Source organism: Pseudomyrmex gracilis, unplaced genomic scaffold (genome assembly GCF_002006095.1).
Source record: "Pseudomyrmex gracilis isolate BER0280 unplaced genomic scaffold, ASM200609v1 scaffold_45, whole genome shotgun sequence".
Taxonomy (NCBI): Eukaryota; Metazoa; Arthropoda; class Insecta; order Hymenoptera; family Formicidae; genus Pseudomyrmex; species Pseudomyrmex gracilis.
The window spans coordinates 661,014-682,036 of NW_018020629.1; the positions used below are offsets into that span (position 1 = coordinate 661,014).

Consider the following 21,023-nt stretch of genomic DNA (forward strand, 5'->3'; position numbering starts at 1 on the left):
ACGTGACAAAATCGACGGATTTCAAAAGAAGAAACAAAAAAAAGAATCTCGAGAGTTCGTCATCTTAAAGATGCATGATCCATTCGAACGCAAATGGGATTAGCTCTTATCGCCTTACTTGGCCCGTCGTGCGTAACTCGTTCGTTTATTCGCTCGGTCACCGAGCTTAATTACTCGTTGCTTGCGTAAACAAGAACGCGTCGTTAAGCTCGACGCGGTCAAATTTCCCGCGTGCTCTTGACAACTCGCGGAGTCGAGGAAGAACGGAGAGAGCGAGCGAGAGAGAGAGAGAGAGAGAGAGAGAGAGAAGAGAGACCCGGGATTTGTGTTGGTATATCGCAATTGCACTAATTAGACCGAACTTGTGCGAAGGGCGCCGCCGTCGATGTCGCAATCGACGTGAGAACCGAGCTCTCAAGTTCGCCACGAGCTCTATTATTACCATGTGACGTGAGAGCTAAACCGCGTTACCTTGATAACATAATCTACTCGCGCGGGGATATATATATATATATATACACACACACACATGTTATTTGTGTATCTTCGCAGCGCGCGTAATCTCCGCGTTTATTTTGCGTAGAGACAGTTTTTCGCTATCCTATTTACGACGTTTCACTTTTCTACGATTTATCCTCAAGTTTTATGCAACGTCGTTACGAACTTCGTACTCTCGATATTCTCTCTTTCTCTCTCTCTCTCTCTCTCTCGAAGCTTAATACTTCAGTACAATATAACGTAATAACAACTTGAGAGAAGTCTCGCGAGAAAATGAGAGAAAGAGAGAGAAAAGTATCATTAAGTATCATTAACTTTTCACAGAATAATACGATTGGGAACCACTGGTATTCCAGAGGTAGCGTTTCCTTTCGAGTCGAGGGTCTTAATTCCTTCTCTCTCTCTATCTTTCTCGCGTTTCTTTCGCATTACGAACGCATTTACGACATCGCCTTTGAAATAGGCGGCGATTCTTTCCACGAATCGGCTCGCTGATGACTTGCTGCTTCATGTCTCGTCGGATTTCAGGGTCGCCGACATGAGAGACCTGAGACTGGCGTCACCGGGCGGTCACTCGAGTCAGCGTATGATCAGCCCGGTCGGACACTTGCGGGTCGCGCCGATGAACGATCATCGAGTCTCCAGCCCGAGCGACAGCGAGATACGAGTGCACAGTCCAAGTAAGTTCCCCTTTTCCATTTTTTTTCTCCGTATAATTTAATCGTCCTGTTTTTCTTCCCCGGTCTCTCTCGATCGGGACCGCGGCTCGAGGCGATTAATCGCTCGCGGCAACTTTCCCGATGGGGGAAATCCGGCTTTATGAAAGAAAACTCGAACTTTTGCCGCGCGCTTCAAGTTAGTCAAAAGACGCAATTAATATATTGTTAGCTGCTAACTACAAAAAAAAAAAAAAAAAAAAAAAAGGATTACTTTCGCGAGAGAGAAAAAGAGTTGAACGTCGCGGAGGAAACAATTGCGTTCCTCCGTCACACACAGCGACGACTTTTCTTCTTTTCGAGACGCGCGTTAATAAATGCTAATTAATTTCGTCGGTAAAGACAACGCTCGAAGCGTTACAATACGCCCGCGTTATACTTGCGAAATTGTTGCTCTGACTTGCGCAAGATACACGTTGTAAAGTTAATAGCTTCCTATATACGTGTAGTATTTTTGAACTTGCGTTTTGAAGAGCCCGGAAAGTTTGTTGACTTTCGTGACGCAAAATTTGATTTTATCGATCGAAAAATCAAACTATAAAAGCGATCGTCGAAAAGTTTGTCGATTCGCGCGGACAAATCGTTCGAAAACGTCCGCCTGAACCCAATCGCCAACTTTCGAGATGGCGCGTTGTACAAAAGCACAATTCCCGGTTCGCGGCCACGTCTTCTCTCCGCAGATCCACGACGACGCGCAAACACCTGTCTTTAACATTCTCAAAATCGACCTCGTATCTCGCGAAGCAGTTTAGCTCCCGCGGTCGCGGGAAACTTAAGAGTGATGAACAGAAATTTCGCTCTTGGGGCGCGGGGATGAGCGATTAATACTCGCGAGATTAAGCGGCGATTTAACGTCTGCTCTGAATCGCGGGAATTGCCGAACCGGTTGAAAAGCACATAAATTCAGGACAAGAGAGAGAGATATATATATATATAGAGAAACTCCGGAGTTAATTATCCGGGAGGATCCCGCTCTTGCGCGATGTGTGTCCCGCGGTCGAAGTGTGCGCCGCGCCCGTGTCTAATGCACGAACGCGCGGAATAATGGAAATCCCGTATGCATCTAGTGTATGTGTGTGTGTGTGTGTGTGTGTCTAACTACACGAGGACGCACGCATAATCGATATCATAGACTTCGGGAAATTCGCGAGCGCGCACGGAGCGAAATTACACGAATCACCGTCTGAGTGATATAATGCCACTTTTGACGTGTCGGTTTTAATTACAATATTATTCTCGAACTGTTTGAAGTAAGATCGCGATAATGAGTAACTTTCAAAGTTCTTATAAAATTCTTTCCAATTAAAAAATTTTATACGCGTGTTAACCTTTAAATAAAAAAATTTACACATATTGACCTAATCCTGTAAACGTTTTTTTTTATTTAGGTACGTATCCTGTAAACCCTGGACATTTGTTTGACGCGGTTTTAAATACCATTAGCTTTGATATATATATATATATATATTTTTTAGAATTTTTTCTGTTAAATAGTTAATAAGATTTTCTCATTTTTAAGAATCGCTCGGATATTAATGTTTGGGATTTATAAGATTAGGATTAATTGATTCGCGAATTTTTTATTGAACAGTTTTTTTTATCTGACTACAAATATATATCGATAGTGGGGACTTTATCTCGCAGATGCGAAAGATGAGTTGTGATAAGTATTATTCGCGAAAAAAAAATAAGGGAGATTGCGGCGCACCGAGTGCGCGCCACGGTCCAGCAAGAATTTTCTTCAAACGCTGCGCGCGCGCGCGCGGCCCGATTCTGTTCTGTATGGAGCTACAATAGCTGCGCAATATACTGCGTAGACGGAAGTGCCTCTCTATTTTACGAAGCGTCCGAATAGCCGCAGCTGCGAAACATTTTTACGGGCATTTGAATGCGCCGGTACAAAAGCGTTACAGATACATCAGCAGTTCGTTCAATTACATGTAGACAATTCCAGGAAAAGGTCTCGTTTCGATGGATACCAGAGAGAACTTTGACAAATCGAATTTTCACGAAAACAATATTCTCGTTTTCTCGAAACTCTGATCGCCAAAATTAAATTTTACTTATCGACGAAAATCATATTAACGTATTAATATATTAATATAAATTAACATATATTAAATTTTAATGTCGTCATATTTTAAAATAATATTCTATTAAATTTTAATATTATCATATTAAAATCAAACATGTATATAGAATCTTTCATTGTAATAACAACGTGGTGTATCCGAACTTGTCGCAACGGGAGAAGAGAAAAATATTCCTTTGAACCGTAAACAGATCGTCTCTGCCAATCGCCGTGATTAAGGAGAAAGCTGATCATCATCTATTCGTGCTTCATTACAACCTTATTTTCACCATTTCACGACGTCTTTTCTCGATGAGGAGAGAAATAACAGTATGAGAAAAGAAAAATCTATAAGAATATCGACGACTCCGATATTTTTCCGACCTCTCGTATATACCTATATATATCATCCTTTCGCTCGTTACGACACGCTCGCAGAAAATGCGCGCGACTTCCTTCGCTTCGTTTACTTCCGCAGCTTTCTCTCCTCCCGAGAAAAACAAACACGTCGCGAAGAGACACCGTGACTTTATATCTTTTTTTTTTCTGTGCTTCGCAGGCGAGAGAAAGATGATCAGTCCGATCGGAAGAGAAGTCGATCGTGGCGGAGGCGCGACGAGCCAGAGACAAGGGCAGCAGCGGGTGCGAGCGGATTGCGGCGAGCTGCTGCATAAAAGGGTAAGCAAACGCAACGACGACGACGACGACGACGACGACGTCGACGTTGTCGCCTTTAACGCCTTTAGCGCGGAAAAGAGCGCCCATCGATTCGATTGGCATGGCAGAGCATGATGATGGATGGAGAGAGGAAATTCGCGTCCTGTCCGCGTGGGGCATCGATCGTGCAAGAATCGCGCAGCGTAGAATTTAACCGCGTCGCGTCGCATCGTCGTCGCGACGCTCGGTCGTCGCGAAATTTATGACCGCGCGCGGACGATCGCGAATGGGTTTCGTTCAAGAGTGCGTCATTTGTATCGCCGCGAAACACATGAATCGCCCACAACGACGACGTTCATTTTGCGGGACAATCGCGCGACGTGTCGGTCGATGTTTTACGAGTCTTTTGTCGCAACTTTTTAAAAAATAAAATACGCACGTGATGAAAAATAAATAAATTGCATATAAGCGATTTTTTCCGTATTTTTTTTTGAATGAAAAAACTATAAACAATTGTAGATTTAATGCGCGCGAGTTGTGTCGCGATCGAATATTGTTACATGCGATCGAGCGATGGCGAATTCTTTCGCGAATATGTTGCACGATCGATCGTCGCTCTCTCCCCTCACTCCCACCTTTCCGCGTTTCGCTGCTTTATTCGTAATTGTCTCTTTGTCCCTGTCACGCAAACACACGCTGTTTCATTGACGCGGCCCAGGCTCTGCATATCATCATCGCAGCATGTAAATTCCATTAGCTCAATTAATTAAAATGTTGCCCCGAGAGAGAAAGAAAGAGAGAGAGAGAGAGTGTGTGTGTGTGTGTGTGTGTGTAAACCAGCACTTTTGCACCTATTACATATATATCGTATCCAATATATTGCAATTTGACAAGAGAGCAAAATTGTCAACATCCGCATCGCGCGTACGCAGTAAACAAAACATTCTCGTACCGCCTACGCCTCAACTTTTCTCCCCGGCGAATTTCTCATAAAATTTACGAGCGAGAAATCGCATATTTCGTCCATTTCGCGTGTGTTCGAATAATTTCTAATTAACGAAATAATAGAGAGATAATTGTGTTGCATCTCGTTATTTTACGCGAACTAGAATAGACTCAGAGAGTCGAATATCGAAATACCGCGCGCGCGCGTGATACTCTCCGACGAGAGGACTCTCTCATCCGCGCGATATCGCGTCGAATCTAATGGAGTTACACGAGTACGTGCGGAGTGAACTTTGTACGCGCGCGCGCGCGCGTTCATCTTTGACTTTTCAAAGCCGGTGCTGCTCAGTATGCAACAAGTATACACAGCAGTAGCGTAGGTAGCGGGACGGTCGTAAAATTTCTAAGCAAAGCGCACGGAGCAGCGCGGAATTTACAAGTTTTGCGCGCGCTACAAATAATCCTGTTAGACGGCATTCTTCGATTCCGAGCGAGTCTCGTCTCGTGCGACGCGTCGTCGATTGTTCTCGACCGAGAAGGGGGAAAAGACGAGCGCAATCGAAACCGTAAAATTTTTCGTCGCGCAAATTCAAAAGAAAAAAAATATAAAAATCGAACGGCGAGACTCTTTTAACACTCGAGTTTATCGCCGGGACGCGCGTGGTGCACGAGCAGGCAGGAAAGTAACGACCCGAGTGTCGTCGTCCTGGCGCCATTACGTACAATGGGCAGCGAAGGGCGGCGAGAGGATCGAAGGGAACGGGAGAGAGAGAGAGAGAGAAAAAAAGAGAGAAAGAGAGACAGAAAAAGAAGGGGGCGGAAAAAGAGCGACTGAAACGCGGCGCGGTGAAAAAAGAGAACCGAGAAACCCGAGGTCCAGGGTCGATCCTGCATACGGTCAGCATCGGTCAGCAAGGGCACCGTGCCAAGGAACTGCGAACGCGGATCCTTAAGCTTCGTGCACAACGTCTCTCGCACGCGCGGTGCCGCATCGAAGCATGCCATTTCTTTGCGACGAACGTTAAGAAAATAATCATTTGCGACGCAAATGATTTTTCGCAAATTATGACGCAGACTGTATAACGCGCAAGTGTCAGATTCAACGTGGAAACAAAAATAAAAAAAAAATGTGGAACTTATGAACGGAAGCTAAATTTTGAAATTCGATTTGTTGTTTGTTGATCTTCAAATTTCAACGGCAAAACCTCTTTCAAAATCAATCTCGCGTGTCGCGAATTTGCAACGTTAACCTTCGTAGATCGTGTTGCGTCCATAAAAAAAGATTAAAAAAATAAAAACGTAACACGACTTTGGACGCTCGCAAAACATGCTCGTTTCTTCGTCCTCGAAATAAACCGCGAGGCGTATCCTCCTTTTCCTCCTCGTGCAAACCTCGCATTTTACGGACGCGTCAACCGCAGAATATTACCGCAAGATGCACACGAGGCATCCATTACCGCGCGCGCTCGTGGATCTTGTGTTCGTGAACCCGCGTTATCGTCGTCCCCGCCGCATAATGCCATCGATAGGAGAGAACACACATGGCGCACGGTATATGTACGATGTGAGGTCGTCGCGACGAGTCAGAGGAGAGAGAAGCGAAGAAGGACGGCCGGAGGAGAGGCCAGAGCGAAGCTCTCGGAACTTTTGTCGGCGAACGTACCCGCGTGTGGTCGAGGGACGACCGGGGCCCCTTCGGGGCAAAAGGTACAAAACGCCCAGGCACTGGGCGAACCGGGCAACGGCGGCGATGCACAACTACGTTAGCCGGCCGGTCGGCGAACAAGCGATCGGCATGACGCCAGTTCGTTCGAGGTCCTCCTCGCACTCTCTCGCGTCGTTCAGCGCGCGCCGCGCCGCGTTCCCGTTTGTCGCATTCAGAGAGAGAAAATATTTCTTCTTTCCACGAAGATCCGAAGAGTGTCTTCTTTTTGATCGAGAGGACGCGAGAGAGGATTCCAAGAATTTCGGACGAGCACGAGAGCTTCGCGAAAACGAAACGCTCGGGTCCAGACTTCGCCTGGGGTACGATTGAGTCGCTCTTGAGTGTATTTATTTAGAGTTAGAGATTAAGATGGGAAAGAGTGTGGATTTTCTCTCTCCGCAGACTCTTCTTCGGTTGCAGCGTTTCAAACAGCACTTGAAAATTAACGCGGGAACGAAAAACACACGCGGACGTTCAAATTGAAAAAAAACATCGGATCTTCTTTGCTTTTTTTTTTATTTTTCAAGATCTAATCTTGCGATTGCATTGATCGAAAACAAATAATATCGTTTTTATTCCGTAGATACGCGTTGTAATGATTATTTGAAAAAAAAAAAATAATACGAATTTCCAAAAGCAACTGCAACCGCAGCGATACGCGATTCACGTAAAAATTGCGCGATAACATAAAAATGTTTTTTTGATCCTCGCACGAATATATCTCTTCGTATATCGTGAAAGTGCCACTGTGACAATACGCGGATACAAGTAAATGTGTGAGCGTCGCTCGTTCGCGATATCGTCCAATGTGCTTTGTCGCGCGGACATGTTGATGCACTTCAACTTCGACGACTGTACGTGCCCTTGTGCGCGCACATAAAAGGAAAGAGTCAGAGAGAATTTACCGAGCGCGATCGTTTCTCCCTCACAAGGGAATATTTTTGATCTCTCGGCGAACACGTCCTTTCTCGCGCGAGTATAGATCAAGATTGCACGAATTCGAGAACGCGCGCCAACGAGTGACGGGAAATTTTTCCTCGAGACAAAATTCGAAAAGCGAACCGAGGAGCTTTCACTATCACCACCACCACCACCACTTCGCATCTGTGTCCGTTAAGATAAGAGGAATACGGCGTGCCTTCGTTTGCGCGAAGAAGAGAGGACTCGCGGGGCCGATCGATACCGATTGCCTTGGAAACTTCATTCGTGCATCGCCTTCATTTCGTCGAACGAAATCTTTCTCGTTTTCTTTCTCGCAGCGGAACGCGCGCACTCCGCGCGCGCGAGAGAGGCCGCTTTGGCGTGACCCGTCCGCGCCGATGGGAATTCGTCGACCGACCCCCGGTCGTTCTCCTTCGGAGCGAGCGAACGAGGTCTCTCTCTCTCTCTCTCTCTCTCTCGTATTAGAAAATTGGAAAGTAATAGAAAACTACGGGGGCGCGCGCATTACCGTCTTTCTTCGATTTTCTGTGACCTTTAGAAGTTCGCTCGCCATGCGATGGCGCGGGCGCACGGTGAGACATAAACCGTTCGGCCAATTTGCTCCGAAGTTATTTCACTGGAACCGTAAGTAAACGTGACGGTTTTTGAAGCGAGTTTTATTTTATTTTATTTTATTTTATTTTTTTTTTTCAAAAATAGAAAACTAGAAGAGAATTTTTCGAGAGAGTGTAGGAAGAAAAAGAAATTCACACGCGCTCTCTCGTCATCGGCGTTTTCTTATTATATGTTATGTGATGGCCGGAAGATTCAATTCAGAAGTACGTACGAAGTATTTTCGTCTATTCGTGAGATATGATTTTAGAGCGAATTTTATTTTTCCAAACGCGCGATATTTTTTTTGTATCCGAAATTAAATTCTCGGATCTTAGCGATCACCTATCGATCATATATCGATGTAATATCGCACGCGCGTTTCGCGATAGAAACGATATTGTTTAATCGCGCGATAATATATAAATGTTCGAAACAAACAAACGCTATTTCGTAATTTGCGGCGCGATTGTATTCGCGCATCGATACGCAATCGTGTCATTATTTACTCGTCAATTCCTGTCTCTCGCGCACAAACAATTGATAAATCGCTTCGACGATATAATTGCGTTGTACTCTTCAATCGACAATTTGTTGCCGCGTGTCGTTTCCACTTTACGTTTGGCTTTCGCATTGCACACGGGGGCCGTACGTATGTAAACCGCCTCTCGAAGCCACCGCAAATCCGTAAGAGCCGCGGTACACTCTAAAACGTAGCGGTTTTGGAACAACGCCGCGGCGGATGAATGCGACAGGAAATCGGAGGCGTACGAACGGATATCGACGAGTAATACTCGTCGGTCCGCGCCGAAGAAATTCCGAGCGCAATTTAAAAACTGCGCGGCGAGAGTGTCGCGCGCGGTCGGCGCGCAGAGACGTCGAAACCGCCGACGTTGAAATTTCAATACGGTCAAACAGGCAGACCATCTAATTCGAACCCGATGCGCGGTTCTCTATTTGACCGCTTATGCGGGATTTGTTTCGAGAGAGAGAGAGAGAGAGGAATAGTTACCAGAGAGCATTTTATCAGCTTCGCGCGAAACAGCGAAACGGTCGATTATATTTGTGCGTCCCCCGCCCGGTCGCTCTCGTAATGCAATTCACATCTCTTTGTGCAGGTTTCGGCACAAGCACCGATCTCTGACGAGCGCTATTTTCTGCGAAATGCGATGACAATATTGGCTTACACGTAGTCAAATATAAAATTAGTTACTGGTATAGACAAGAGAGAGAGAGAGAGAGGATTGTTTTTTTCTTTTTTTTTTGTTTTGCATATTCTGAAAGATCTCACTGAATCCGTTGCGATTCAGAACAATAACGTAAAGCGGATTACGTAATACATTTCGACTGCTGTATGTGACTTTTGTTGGTGAAGCTGCAGATGTCACAAGCGTTGTGTTGTCAATTTTACTATACATGCTGTCGATGACAAATTTGTTCCTCTCCCATGCCAATCAAATCCACTGAGCTTCGCACAGTTTATACGCGCGAGTAATTGCGAAATTAAGTCTCTTTGTCCCTTTAAGTGTCTTTTTTTTTTTTCGTAAACGTGTGTTGTAGATAACAGTCCTCTAGAAGGATCCGTCAGTGTTTTTTTCGAAGTTGCTAGTTGTTTAATTGTTGCGCGCTTTTCTTCCTAACATCTTGAACAAATCTATTAGCTGCTCCGGTTTCCGTCTCTATTTACGTCAGACAACAAAACTACTCTTGGCGCAGTATCATCATCGCCGCAAACACTCTCGCAGAGTTTGACATAACGCAAGTCCCATATGTCACAGCTCGATTACTCGCGCGCCCGTGCGTGTGTGCGCGTGTGTGTGTGTGTGTATGGCTAACGGACGATTGCATGCCTCGACAGAGTAACGTCAGCTCCCAGAGAGCGGATGCCGGCGGGAGACAGTTGACGCAGACCGGGACTTCCGGGTTGGTGCGCGTTTCCGCTGGCGAACTCCTCGGCAGGACTCATGAGGAACTGGTGCTGCTGCTGATCCAACTGCGACGACAGAACGCGACGGTCCTGAAGGCGATGGAGACGTGCCACATGGAAATCGAGGCGCAGGTCCGAGATGAGAGAAAGAGAGTTTACAACAAATTTTCACAGCAATTAGATCGGACGACACGGACGGACGGACGGACGATGACCGATGGTGGTCGCGGATGGTGCCCGCAAACCGGAGCCGTCTGGACGACGAGGACTGCGTCGATTTCTCGTCGCTTCTTTTTTTTTCTTTCTTTTTTTTTTTTTTTTTTTTTTAATGAATCCGCTCTTATAACGTCGGTGAAATGATGATGATTTCGCTTTTGATTGACGACCGGTGCAGTTTGGCGAGATCTTTCAGAATGTGTTTCTAGAAGTAGATCGATGTTGTAGTCGCACGTAGATTATGAGTTCAACGTGACGATGATGCAGTGTGAACGATCGTTTTCACGGTGTCGTGAATGCGGACGCGAGCGCGCAAATAACGAAGGTGGATTAAATGGATTCGATTACACTTGGCGAACTTCGCGGACCGTGAAGTGTAATTTATCGGACCGAGCGCGAAATACGCGTATTCTCTCTGCCTCGTATTAAGCGTCACGTTGAAGTTTATTTTTTATTTCTGGAAAAAAAATCGAAAAAGAGAACGCACACGAATTTACGGGACGTGTAAATGAGAATCGTCGCGACGAAAGGATCTTTTCGAAAAGTCGAGTCGTACTTAGGGATCGCTTTTTCATGCAAAATAAATGTGTTCGTTTGCATTATTGTTCGGCCTGCACTCTGAGTAACTGAGTCGCTTTTAGCACGCGAATGCGTTAATTGGCACGCAAAGGAGCTGCTCTCCCTCTGGACGCAGCGCGATAAACGTTTCGTGTGTTTCTGTTTGCACTTCGCAGGCCAGACTGGCGGAGCTCGACACGCCGAGACGACTGGAGAATCTTCAAAAACTCGAGGAACTCAAGAGACACCTGATGGACCTCGAGAAGCAGGTGAGAGAGAGAGAGAGAGATACCGTTTATCGCGCATATCATCATTTTATCGTAGAAATGTTAATTACGTACAAAGTTATGAAGAATGATGAATCAGTAACTAAGAATAGATAGCGACAATCTTGAGAAAATTTGGCGAAGCAAATGTAAATTGAAATTGTGAGACGAAAAATTAAACAAGAGAAATTTAACATTTTTCTTGAATATAATTGAGATCGAGCGAAAAATTAAACGGAGATGAAATTTTTTCTCGAGAAAGATTAAGTTTTTTCTCTGATTTCTCGACCCTCAACAACCGAAGTCAGTTTGTTCATCTACTGGTCCGAAAAACAAATTAATTAATCATGTAATTGTGTTCTCTCTGTTCACTAATCAAAGAAAAAACAAAACACATGGAAAAAAAAGTGTTGCCTTGCCACGGTCAAGAAAAATTTGCTGAGTCTACTGAGGTTTTTGTTTCGTCAACAAAAACTTCAATAGACTCAGCTCACATTTTTCTTGTTGGTCATGTAGTAATCAATCTCCTTGCTTTTTCTCTGTAGCAAAAACCTTTTTTTTTTCTTTTCGTATACATCTTTGAATGCGCGTTTGTTGTGTGTGTCTCGTTTCTATAGAAAACACTCTGAGATATATTCTTAAGTTTATTCTCATGTCTTGTGCAAAAAGTACGAGAAGAGCAAGCCCCTCGTAAACCTCGTGGACAACATGGTTAAACTGGGCTCGCTGTACAATCGCAACACTGCCAACGGGACCAGCAACGTTTCCGGTTCGCGCCACGATCTGACGCACGAGAACGCGACGAGGGATCATCGCGATCGTTTGGAATTCAATCAGAGGGTTCAGGAGCAACGACTGCTGGCCGAGGAGCGCAGAGACTGGGACAGATTGAGCCCCGATCACGGACAGTTACAAGTAATCGGATTAACGATCGTTCATTGACCGCCTTTTAATTGTTTTTATTTATTTATTTTCTATTATGCAAACGCGCAGCTGTGAAATAGATACAAAAACTTCCCTTCTCGTTAACAAATTCCCAAAACTGTCGGCGGTTGACACATCGCTGCTTCGCGAAAGTAAAATCCAATTAGCAAACATGCCTTTTCAAAATACGAGTCACGAAACACATTTGACGCTCGCACGAAAGTCTCACGTTTCCTATTGTGTTTTCTCATATTGTTACATTCTTGTCGCGCGCGTGATTCCATGATTCGCTCCTAGGAGAGCGCATTTAACCGTAAGATGAATTGTGTCCGCGACACAAAATTCTTTCTGACCGATGGAAGTAATTCCCGGAGCTGCCCGTGTGCAGCCATATAACACCGTGTGCCCCATTCACGGCTGTGAAAAAGCCGATTGGAAAAGACGTACGTGCGAAAATTAACAACGATCGCGGACACACAATCGCAGGAGAGACAAACAGACAGACAGACAGACATACGTACGATACGTGCTACACTTACGACACTTACGACTTCTCGTAAATTCTATGCCAAGAACCCGTTTTTACCGGAGGTATATAAGCTCGTTCCCGTAGTCGAGCCGCGTCTTTCCACGGACAGTGTTCATTTATTACTTTACATCTCGTTTTCCTCTTGTTATTACACAACTCCCTCGGCTCCCTCGACGATCTTTTCGACGTCCGCGCGATCTTGCGCGCGCGGAATTTTCAATTTGCTCGCGACGTCACGCGTTTTTTTTAACAATAATATAATAATAATATTATTATTATCTTATTACAGAGATACAAATATCTTTGCTAAAATATCTTTACTAAAATAATATCTTTTTTTTTTTTAGAAACAACCTGACGTATAATCGAATATTCATGAAAAAAAGATATATATATGTGAGATCGTTTATTTTATTCGCGATATGGACCGTTTATTTTGAAAGTGGTGTAAGTCCATTTTTGGAAAAAAATGAGATATCACGTAATTCATGCTTAATTTAATGTAAATTTTTTATGTATAACTAGTTTCTCGAAACAAAAGAAAATGGACTTACACCACTTTCAAAATAAACGGTCCATATATATAATATTTGATGCAGTCGCTTAGATTATCCGCTGCGACATTTGAAGCAAAACTGTTTTTTTTTAAATGAATGAAAAATACACGTTTCACACGAGTCTCACTGTCGGGTGGAAAGATCGCGGGGACAGAAACCCGAGAGAACAGAGACTCGCGTTGTTTCCCGAAATCAAACGACGATCTCTTTCCCGCGATCTTGTTGCGGTCTGAAGCGCTACGTTCCGAGACAGCGGAACTTCAAGATTTCTTGTCTGTTCGCTCTCGATATCCCTTTTCCGTGTTGCAGGCCAAAGTGCAGCAGCTCTACAAACTCGATCGATTGCTCCAGGAGGAATCCGGCACGCTGCATAGTCTCCAACAGGACAAGGTTGGTATAATGTTGTGCGGTAACTACCGACACACTCTCTCGGATTTAAGCCCGAATAAACCGAGCACGAAGAACTTCGAGCGTATCTGCTTTCGCGTCTGATCGGAGGAAAGCGCGAAAGTTTTCGAGCTTCTCTTGTAGAAAAAAAAAAATATATATATATGTATATACTCGTGTCTGTGTTCGAAACTCAGCGATATTTCGCCATTATCGAAGAGAAATCCGATCATAATTTTCTCCGCACGAAGAAAAACGTAGGTATCGGTCTTTCGTGGCTTTTAAAGGAGAGGGATGTTGTTGTGTTCGTTTTCGAAACTTAGATAAAACGAACGTTCCCTTCCCTTCCTCCGTACCGTTCCGATGCAATAATATAAGTCGCGAAATGACGTCGGTCGTTCCAATTTCGTTCTCGCGATACACAGAGAGAAAAATCGCTATATATCATATTACACGCATGGCTAACTTGATGCTTCGCAGGAGATACTCGAGAAGGCACTGGGCGGATTGCGGCACAAACTGCAAGGCAGCAGAAGCAATTTGGCCGAGGCCGAGCGGTATCGGAAACAGCAACTCTTGCTGGAGCGCGAGCTGAGCAGGGTGAGGGTCCTGCTCGCTCACAATTCGAAGGTACATAGACAATTGCGATAGAAAAAAACGCGCCTCTTTGCGACTACAGCCGCTCTAAACGCGCGTGTCTCTCTCTCTTTCTCTCTCTCTCTCTCCTCTCTTTTTCCCTCTCTGTATCCGCTCGATTGATCCGCGCGCGAATTATTAATCGCGATGTGTGACGTTAAAACCGAGTAAATTGCGCGTCAGATTTCGAAACGCGAGCGAATATCGATGTTCGTTGACGCGCGTGTTTTTTAATTGATTTTGAAACTACATTGATTATCTTAAGCGTGTTTGTTTGTTTTTTTCTTGTCACACTGATGTTTTTATCGTTCTATGACGGATTTCCGATTTGTTCGACGTATATTTTGTCGGCGAACATTCGAGTGAGATGATCGGAGGGAAGTAATTTTCAGAGCGCGTTCTTTGATCTCGTCGTCGAGATCGCGCGCGCGTTTTTATTCCCGCTCTCTCTCTCGCAGTTTGTCTCGCGCAACGTAATATCCTTTTGCAACTTAATATCACACCGAAGATAGTTGTAGCACGTAAGAATTTATATAGAAACGTCACGTCCGCGAGAGTAGATCGTATTACGTAATAAGCAATTAAAGCTTCGATTCACTGTTTTTCCAGGTGAAGCCGGTATTCTTCCAGGTAAATTGCTTTACTCACTTCAACATTAAATTACCAATATCAGTTCCGTCGTTCGCCGTTTAGTTCGCCATTATGTCGTCGCGCGTCAAACGATCGCCGCGTTTTTTTTTTTTCTTATTTGTCTTTGTTTCTTTAATATTTTGCGACTCGCGCGCGCGCGCGCGCTCGCGTGCTTTCAGAAACTCGAAGAAACGGTGGCGGAGAACGCGAGACTGGAGCAGGATTTGGTGGTGCTGAGGCAGAAGGTGCAGGCGTCGCGACGATACGCGGGCAACATCGCGAGAGACACCTCGAGCACGACCGCGCCGTTAGAAGCGGAATTGAGACGAGTGCAGCAACTTGTCGGCGATCTGCAGAGACAGAGGAAGGAACTGAGTATACAGGTTCGCCAGTTGACGGAAAAGTCGCACAGTTTGGTGCAGCAGATCCGACCTCAGCCTCCGCACGGTAAGAATTCTCGAGGAGATGTTCAAGATGTGTTAATTTTGATTGTTTTCATGTTTGAATATTTTTTTTATAACACAATATTATTGTATTTCGTTATAAATTTATAAAGAGAAATCTTATTAACAAGAATATGTAAAATTCTAATTTACGGGATTTGTATAGTTTTTTAAATTAATGTTTATTATTTAACAAGTGTAATTTATATTTTTCGAAGACACAGTCAACTCTGTTGTTCATGAGAGAAGAATAATAAGAGGATTAAAAAACTGCGTTGTTTGTTCTCTTTCTAGTTCCGCAAGTGCATCATCCGAAGAAGCGCACGCAGAATTCCTGGCTGGAGACCGACTTGGATTCCGGAATAACTCTGGATCACGGTCTGGACTCGCCGTCGAGTCCGTCCCTGTCTATTTCACCCCCGAGCAAGCAGAGCGACAGCTCCCATCAGCGATACGGTTCCCCCACTCAGCACAAGGACCTTTCGCCCTTGAATCGACCGCAGAATCAACAATCCTTCGCCCAGCCGTCGCAGAATCACATATCGGCTCTCTCGCCGCAGCTTCGCGAGCAGATTCAACAGCATCAGCTGAAGCAACAATTGCTGAAGGATCAGATGCAGGGCAAGGGTGGCGCGATCCAAGTGGCGCCTCTCTACGTTAACACGGATTCCAGAGTATCAGGTAATAATGTTTGTTGTGCGTTGAGCGCGGAGAGATAACAATTTTAATCCAGTATTAAACTCAATTGAGGATAGGCAACCGAGTGTCGCTACACACTCGAGTTGATTTTCATTGTGAATAACGTAAATGTACTCGCACGTAAACGTACTGATTTGTCGCCTTTGCCGCAAGGTGATTACGTTGCCGACACGAGCAAGCACAACGGAAACGCGTTGAATGGCGCGCCACCATCCGCACCGGAATACATTCCGCCACCGCCGCCTCCTCTGAGCGAAGAGGCGTTGATGTTGAACGACAATTATCGCCAAAACGAGGACAACAAATTCGCCGGTAAGTCGTCCGGGGTTAGCCGCAGAAATTATCAAACCAGAAAAAACGTGGTTGTTTCTCATTCTTTCTTTCTCTCTCTCTCTCGGTAATTTTCGCAGGCTTGATGCACAATCGCGAGAAGCAGGAGATCAAGACGGTGCGTATCGTGAAACGCGAGTCGGAAAGACGACAAAGGGATCGCGGCGATCGAACCGGAAATCTCGGAATTCCTCTGACAAACGGCTTGCAAGCACCGGGCGGCGCCAAGAGACTTGGGTGCGACGAGGACCTGGGGGGTTCCCAAAAATTCGAAGTACGTAAATATACCAAAATAAATAGAGCGTATATAAATTTTTTTTTTCGCAAAAAAAAATTTTTTTTTAAATTAGACATAAGTACGACCGCTAATTGTGTTAATGACACGTGATCAATGTGAATCTCACAACACCCAGAAGGCTCAACTGGGCAGAGTAGTGGAGGAGTCGCCTATCGTTCACGCGCAGAGCACGGTCCAACTGTCGGAACTGGACGACGTTCAGTTCCAGAGGAGCATGTCCCTGCCGCGCGGTTTCGGCGGACAGAAACAATACTCGGGACTACACCACGGGCCCGTGGTGCCTCCACCCCGTAGCGACAGTATGCACGCTTTGAAGAGCATGATGGCGCGACGACACAAAATCAGGGTAAGCTTCGCGAGAGACAACATAATTTTTTAGAGATTCTTCGTTGATACTTCTTGGACGTTATCAAGATGATTTCACTTCAATCCCCGACCGCTATGCTCGCTGCCGCCCGCCCCGACTTTTTGTTGCCGATTCCGATTGGTCATCTCGGTGTTTTAAGTTTCTTTCTCTTATTTTTTTTTTTTGTTTTTCGACGTTTCAATCACAGTTCGAAAGTCACGACGGCAGCTCCGATAGCACTCTGTCGCCGTCCTACACGGACAGTCCCACGTCGAGTTCCCACGTGCCGATGAGCTCGCCCAACTACTCCACCGCTTCGTCGTACAGCCCGAGCCAGAATTATCCGCCGCAGATTGCCGCTCAGTCTCAGTATCACGCTCAGAGCCACCCGCTCGGACCGTACAGGCAGTACGAGAAAAGTTTCGCGGGCACGATGAGCCCCGAATTAATAACGTCACCGACTAATGTCGGCGTTCACGAAAAGCCGATTGCCGCCGCGACGACCACGACGACCACGACGACGACAACGAGCGCGAACCGATCGGAGTCGCCGCAATTGTCGCCGGTGTTCAAGAGCGAGGCGGCCAAACAGATTATCAAAGAGATGACGGAGAAAAGGGTTGAGGGACCGAGACGGAGGCAGATCCCGCGGGAAAAGAGACGGCACTACACCGTGTCTAGTAGCAAACCGGTGCTCGACTTAGAGGACGCTTTCTCGAAGATGGTACTTTTTGTTTCATTCAATTTTCGTTTTTCTCTCTGCCTCATCTTCCTCTGTGTCTCTTCGTTTTACCTGTGTGTTTTTGCTTCGTCTATCTGTCTTCGCTTTCGACTCGTCGTTTCACTGTGTGTCTTCCCGCCCTCTCTTTCTCTCTTTCTCTTTCTCTCTCTCTCTGTTCGGTCGTGGCAGCTTCGAAAAAAAACATTCTGGATATGGTAATTTTTTTATTAGTTTTTTTTTTTTTTACTCAAGCGTACGTGTGTTTGTGACGAGAATTTGTGCGATGATGTTTATAGGGCATGGGCAGAGCTCGGGACGATTTGGACATGGAGAGAGCGCTCCGACCGAGAATAAACGCTCCCGATGTAGTGCGATCCACGCTGAGTCACAAGGAACTCAAGTACAACGAAAGCACCATAGATCAGTTGTTAGGCACGCCAAATAAAATCGTCATTCCCGAACGATACATTCCCGAACAGGTAATTGTTGAGATGATTGCGCCATTTTTATCTAACAATCATTTGTTAATTGATCACTTTGGTTTCGATCCGACAAGATCCCACGATCTTCTCTTGGGATTTGCGTAAAGAAATTAAACGAAGGGTGATGTAATAATATAGAACTGTTATATTAATTTTTCAGACACCGGAACTAACAGCGGAAGAGCAAGAGCAACGTCTAAAAAAGGCGGAAGCGATCAGGAAGATGCTCTCGGAAACGACCGTGACCGCGCCGGAAGGAGGTGCTGCGCGATATCTTCTTCTCTTGTTTTTTATTCTCTCATTATTATATTGCGGAACGCGTTCTTGATCAATCTGTGTGTGTCGTCTTCGTTTTCAGATGACGACTCCAACGTACAAAAATCAGATACCCTGAAACGAAAGGTGGTGGAGGAGAAGCGACAGAGAGAACACATTCTCCAGCTGAATCAGATACTGGCGAAGGAAGTGATGGAGAAAAGCAAGATGGTAGCGGGTACGTTTGCCGAGAGACGCAATTCTTAATTCTTTCAGATATGATTTCTGCATGATTTCTAATTGTTTAATACGTAGAGCTGTGTGGCAGCATGTTTCGTTCAGCTTTGAAGAAACAAAAAACTTTTTTTTTATTATTATTGTTAAATCACCGACGCGGTTTTTGCGTTTTTGATTTTTTTTTGTCTTGTTTATCGCTTACAGAACTGTTTTGCGACGTTTGCAGCGTCCGTTCGATATCAGAGCAATTTACCACACTTATTGTTTGTGGACAATTCACGTCCGCACATACGATATATATTTCTCTCAACGCGCATGTTTTACTTAATTTATTGTTTTTTTACTTACGATTTTTTATTTAGCTTCGAAAAGCAAGACAAATAGTTTTTATCTTAGGGAGTGTTGTTTGGATTTTGTTTGTGCTTGTGTGTAGGTAACCAGGCACACTGACTGACATGCTTACTCCATCACCCTATAGGACACGCACGTCACATTATCATTTGCAGGTTTGTTTACCATTTTTCATTTTTTTTTCATCTCTTCTTGCTCTTCACTAAGTTTTTTTTTCCCACAATCAAGCTATGCAGATATAGAATTGCAATACTTATCACTTCTGTCAAGATACGTTTATTGAAACGAATTTATATTTTTTCCCCTCTGCTAATTTCAGTCAAATAAATAAATAAAAAAAAAAAAACAATGGAACAACTTTTTATTGCAAGAAAATAGAAAAAAAATAAATGTTGTTGAAGTTTGAAAAGAGTCGAGCGAAAAAATATATTTTGACGAAATTCCGAAGCTCTTTATTTGTGAAAAAGTGAATATATTTCATCGCGTAATATCCATTGTTATTTTTTTAAATAAAAATTTGTTTTTTTTCCTCGACGAAACGTTGCAAATTTGGACGACATAAAAATAACATTTTTTTATTACAATGAAACGACTCACTCCTCACTTTCAGTAAACGTATCGACTTGCAATGTACGATTACATGTGACTGTGTATGTATATGTGCGATCTATTGTAATTTCATTCACATCGACAGTGAAAGCCTTGGCAACGCTTCCTCTGAAAACCGAATCGAGCTTAGACGACGAAGACCTTTCGCCGGTGGCTCCTTTGCCACTTTACCAGCAACGAGAAAATTACTACTCGTAAACTCTCGTCATCCGAGAAGCACAAACAACAATATTACTGCCAACACGGAGAGAAGAAACGAAGATGGGGAAAAAAAAAAAAAAAACTACGAAGAATTTCTCTTCCCTCGACGTTTGTAGTAAAAAGAAGAAGTGAACGCGACAATTCGCGCAATATACACACCGGGAATGTGCTTTTCACTAGCGTTTTCGAACGCGTTGTATATAACAAAAGATCGTCGAGATCTTTAAATAAAACAATAATGTATGTACGACTAAACACACGTTAACTTTAAGTGCAGGTGGTGACTGTGTGATGAAAAAAAAAAAAAAAAAAAAAAGAAAAGAAACAAAGAAATTATCATCACGTTATCACAAACTGCGAGGAGTGAAGCTCATCGTTTTTTCCTGTTTAAAACTCTAAGATGATCGAATTTAACAAATAACGCAATTTATTTACACACGTTTTGCTAACATCGACATTCGGCGTTAGATAAGCAAATTGTACAAGTGCCGAATGTCGAGCGAATTTTCCGGGCAATGTGAAAATCCCGAAAACCTTTGGAAAACCTTTTATCGCGTTTTTTCGCACTCGAAAGTTTCTTTTTCGAAACGTTTCTTCCAGAGCTCGTATCTTACAAGCGTAATAAGAAATCGATTCTCTTGACTGAGAGAAGAGTCACCGAGAATTTGAATGTTACTATTATTCTCCCCCGTTTTACGTACAATCATTTTAACGCGTTGCGAAGTTTTATATTAACGATATATAAAAAAAAAAAAAACAAACAAAAAAAGACAAAAAAAAACAAAACCTTGTGTACCATCACCAAAGTCTGAGAGAACAAGAAATTGTATTACCTTTAGATTTATATTAAAAAAAAAAAAAAAAAAAAAACGCAACTTCGTCGTTTTGACGAAGGGTTTATGATAATATATTCGACTCGATCGCGCGTTTGTGTGTACAAAAATCGAAATGAAAGCGAGCAATTGTGCGAGAGTTGGCTGTTGCCGAAATGAATAATCGAATCTCTTTTGATTCAATTTGTCGAACACACAAAGATGAAAGGAAAAAAAAAACAAATACAAGAACGGCGCCGATCACGAGATTCGGACGACAGATGTGTTCGAGAAATTCAGCCGTTCGCGTCGTTCGAAAAAACGTTTCCGGACACATTTCGCGGACACGCGTGTCGTCCGGCAGGAGATCATCTGTATGTAAACTTTCTTAGATTGTAAGAAAAAAAAACGCATTGGACACGCGTAAACGCTTTTCCGAAACGCCCGTACGTTATATTGCGCACGATTTTTCTCCACGGGCCCA

General features: G+C 44.2%; 1 protein-coding gene across 1 annotated transcript in view; it reads left to right on the forward strand.

The window, feature by feature from the left end:
- The window catches only part of LOC109853211, a 55,926-nt gene extending 35,147 nt beyond the window's left edge, over window positions 1-20,779 (forward strand). Inside the window, exons 11-27 of the mRNA XM_020425095.1 lie at window positions 1,027-1,178; window positions 3,845-3,963; window positions 9,984-10,184; window positions 11,003-11,095; window positions 11,762-12,007; window positions 13,412-13,492; window positions 13,970-14,119; window positions 14,935-15,202; window positions 15,493-15,879; window positions 16,051-16,209; window positions 16,308-16,501; window positions 16,641-16,871; window positions 17,080-17,595; window positions 17,889-18,071; window positions 18,235-18,334; window positions 18,433-18,567; window positions 19,612-20,779. Coding sequence (XP_020280684.1) covers window positions 1,027-1,178; window positions 3,845-3,963; window positions 9,984-10,184; window positions 11,003-11,095; window positions 11,762-12,007; window positions 13,412-13,492; window positions 13,970-14,119; window positions 14,935-15,202; window positions 15,493-15,879; window positions 16,051-16,209; window positions 16,308-16,501; window positions 16,641-16,871; window positions 17,080-17,595; window positions 17,889-18,071; window positions 18,235-18,334; window positions 18,433-18,567; window positions 19,612-19,724 — 3,328 coding nt within the window. The 3' untranslated portion in view covers window positions 19,725-20,779. The remainder of the gene's footprint in view (window positions 1-1,026; window positions 1,179-3,844; window positions 3,964-9,983; window positions 10,185-11,002; window positions 11,096-11,761; window positions 12,008-13,411; window positions 13,493-13,969; window positions 14,120-14,934; window positions 15,203-15,492; window positions 15,880-16,050; window positions 16,210-16,307; window positions 16,502-16,640; window positions 16,872-17,079; window positions 17,596-17,888; window positions 18,072-18,234; window positions 18,335-18,432; window positions 18,568-19,611) is intronic.
- Window positions 20,780-21,023: the final 244 nt, after the last annotated feature.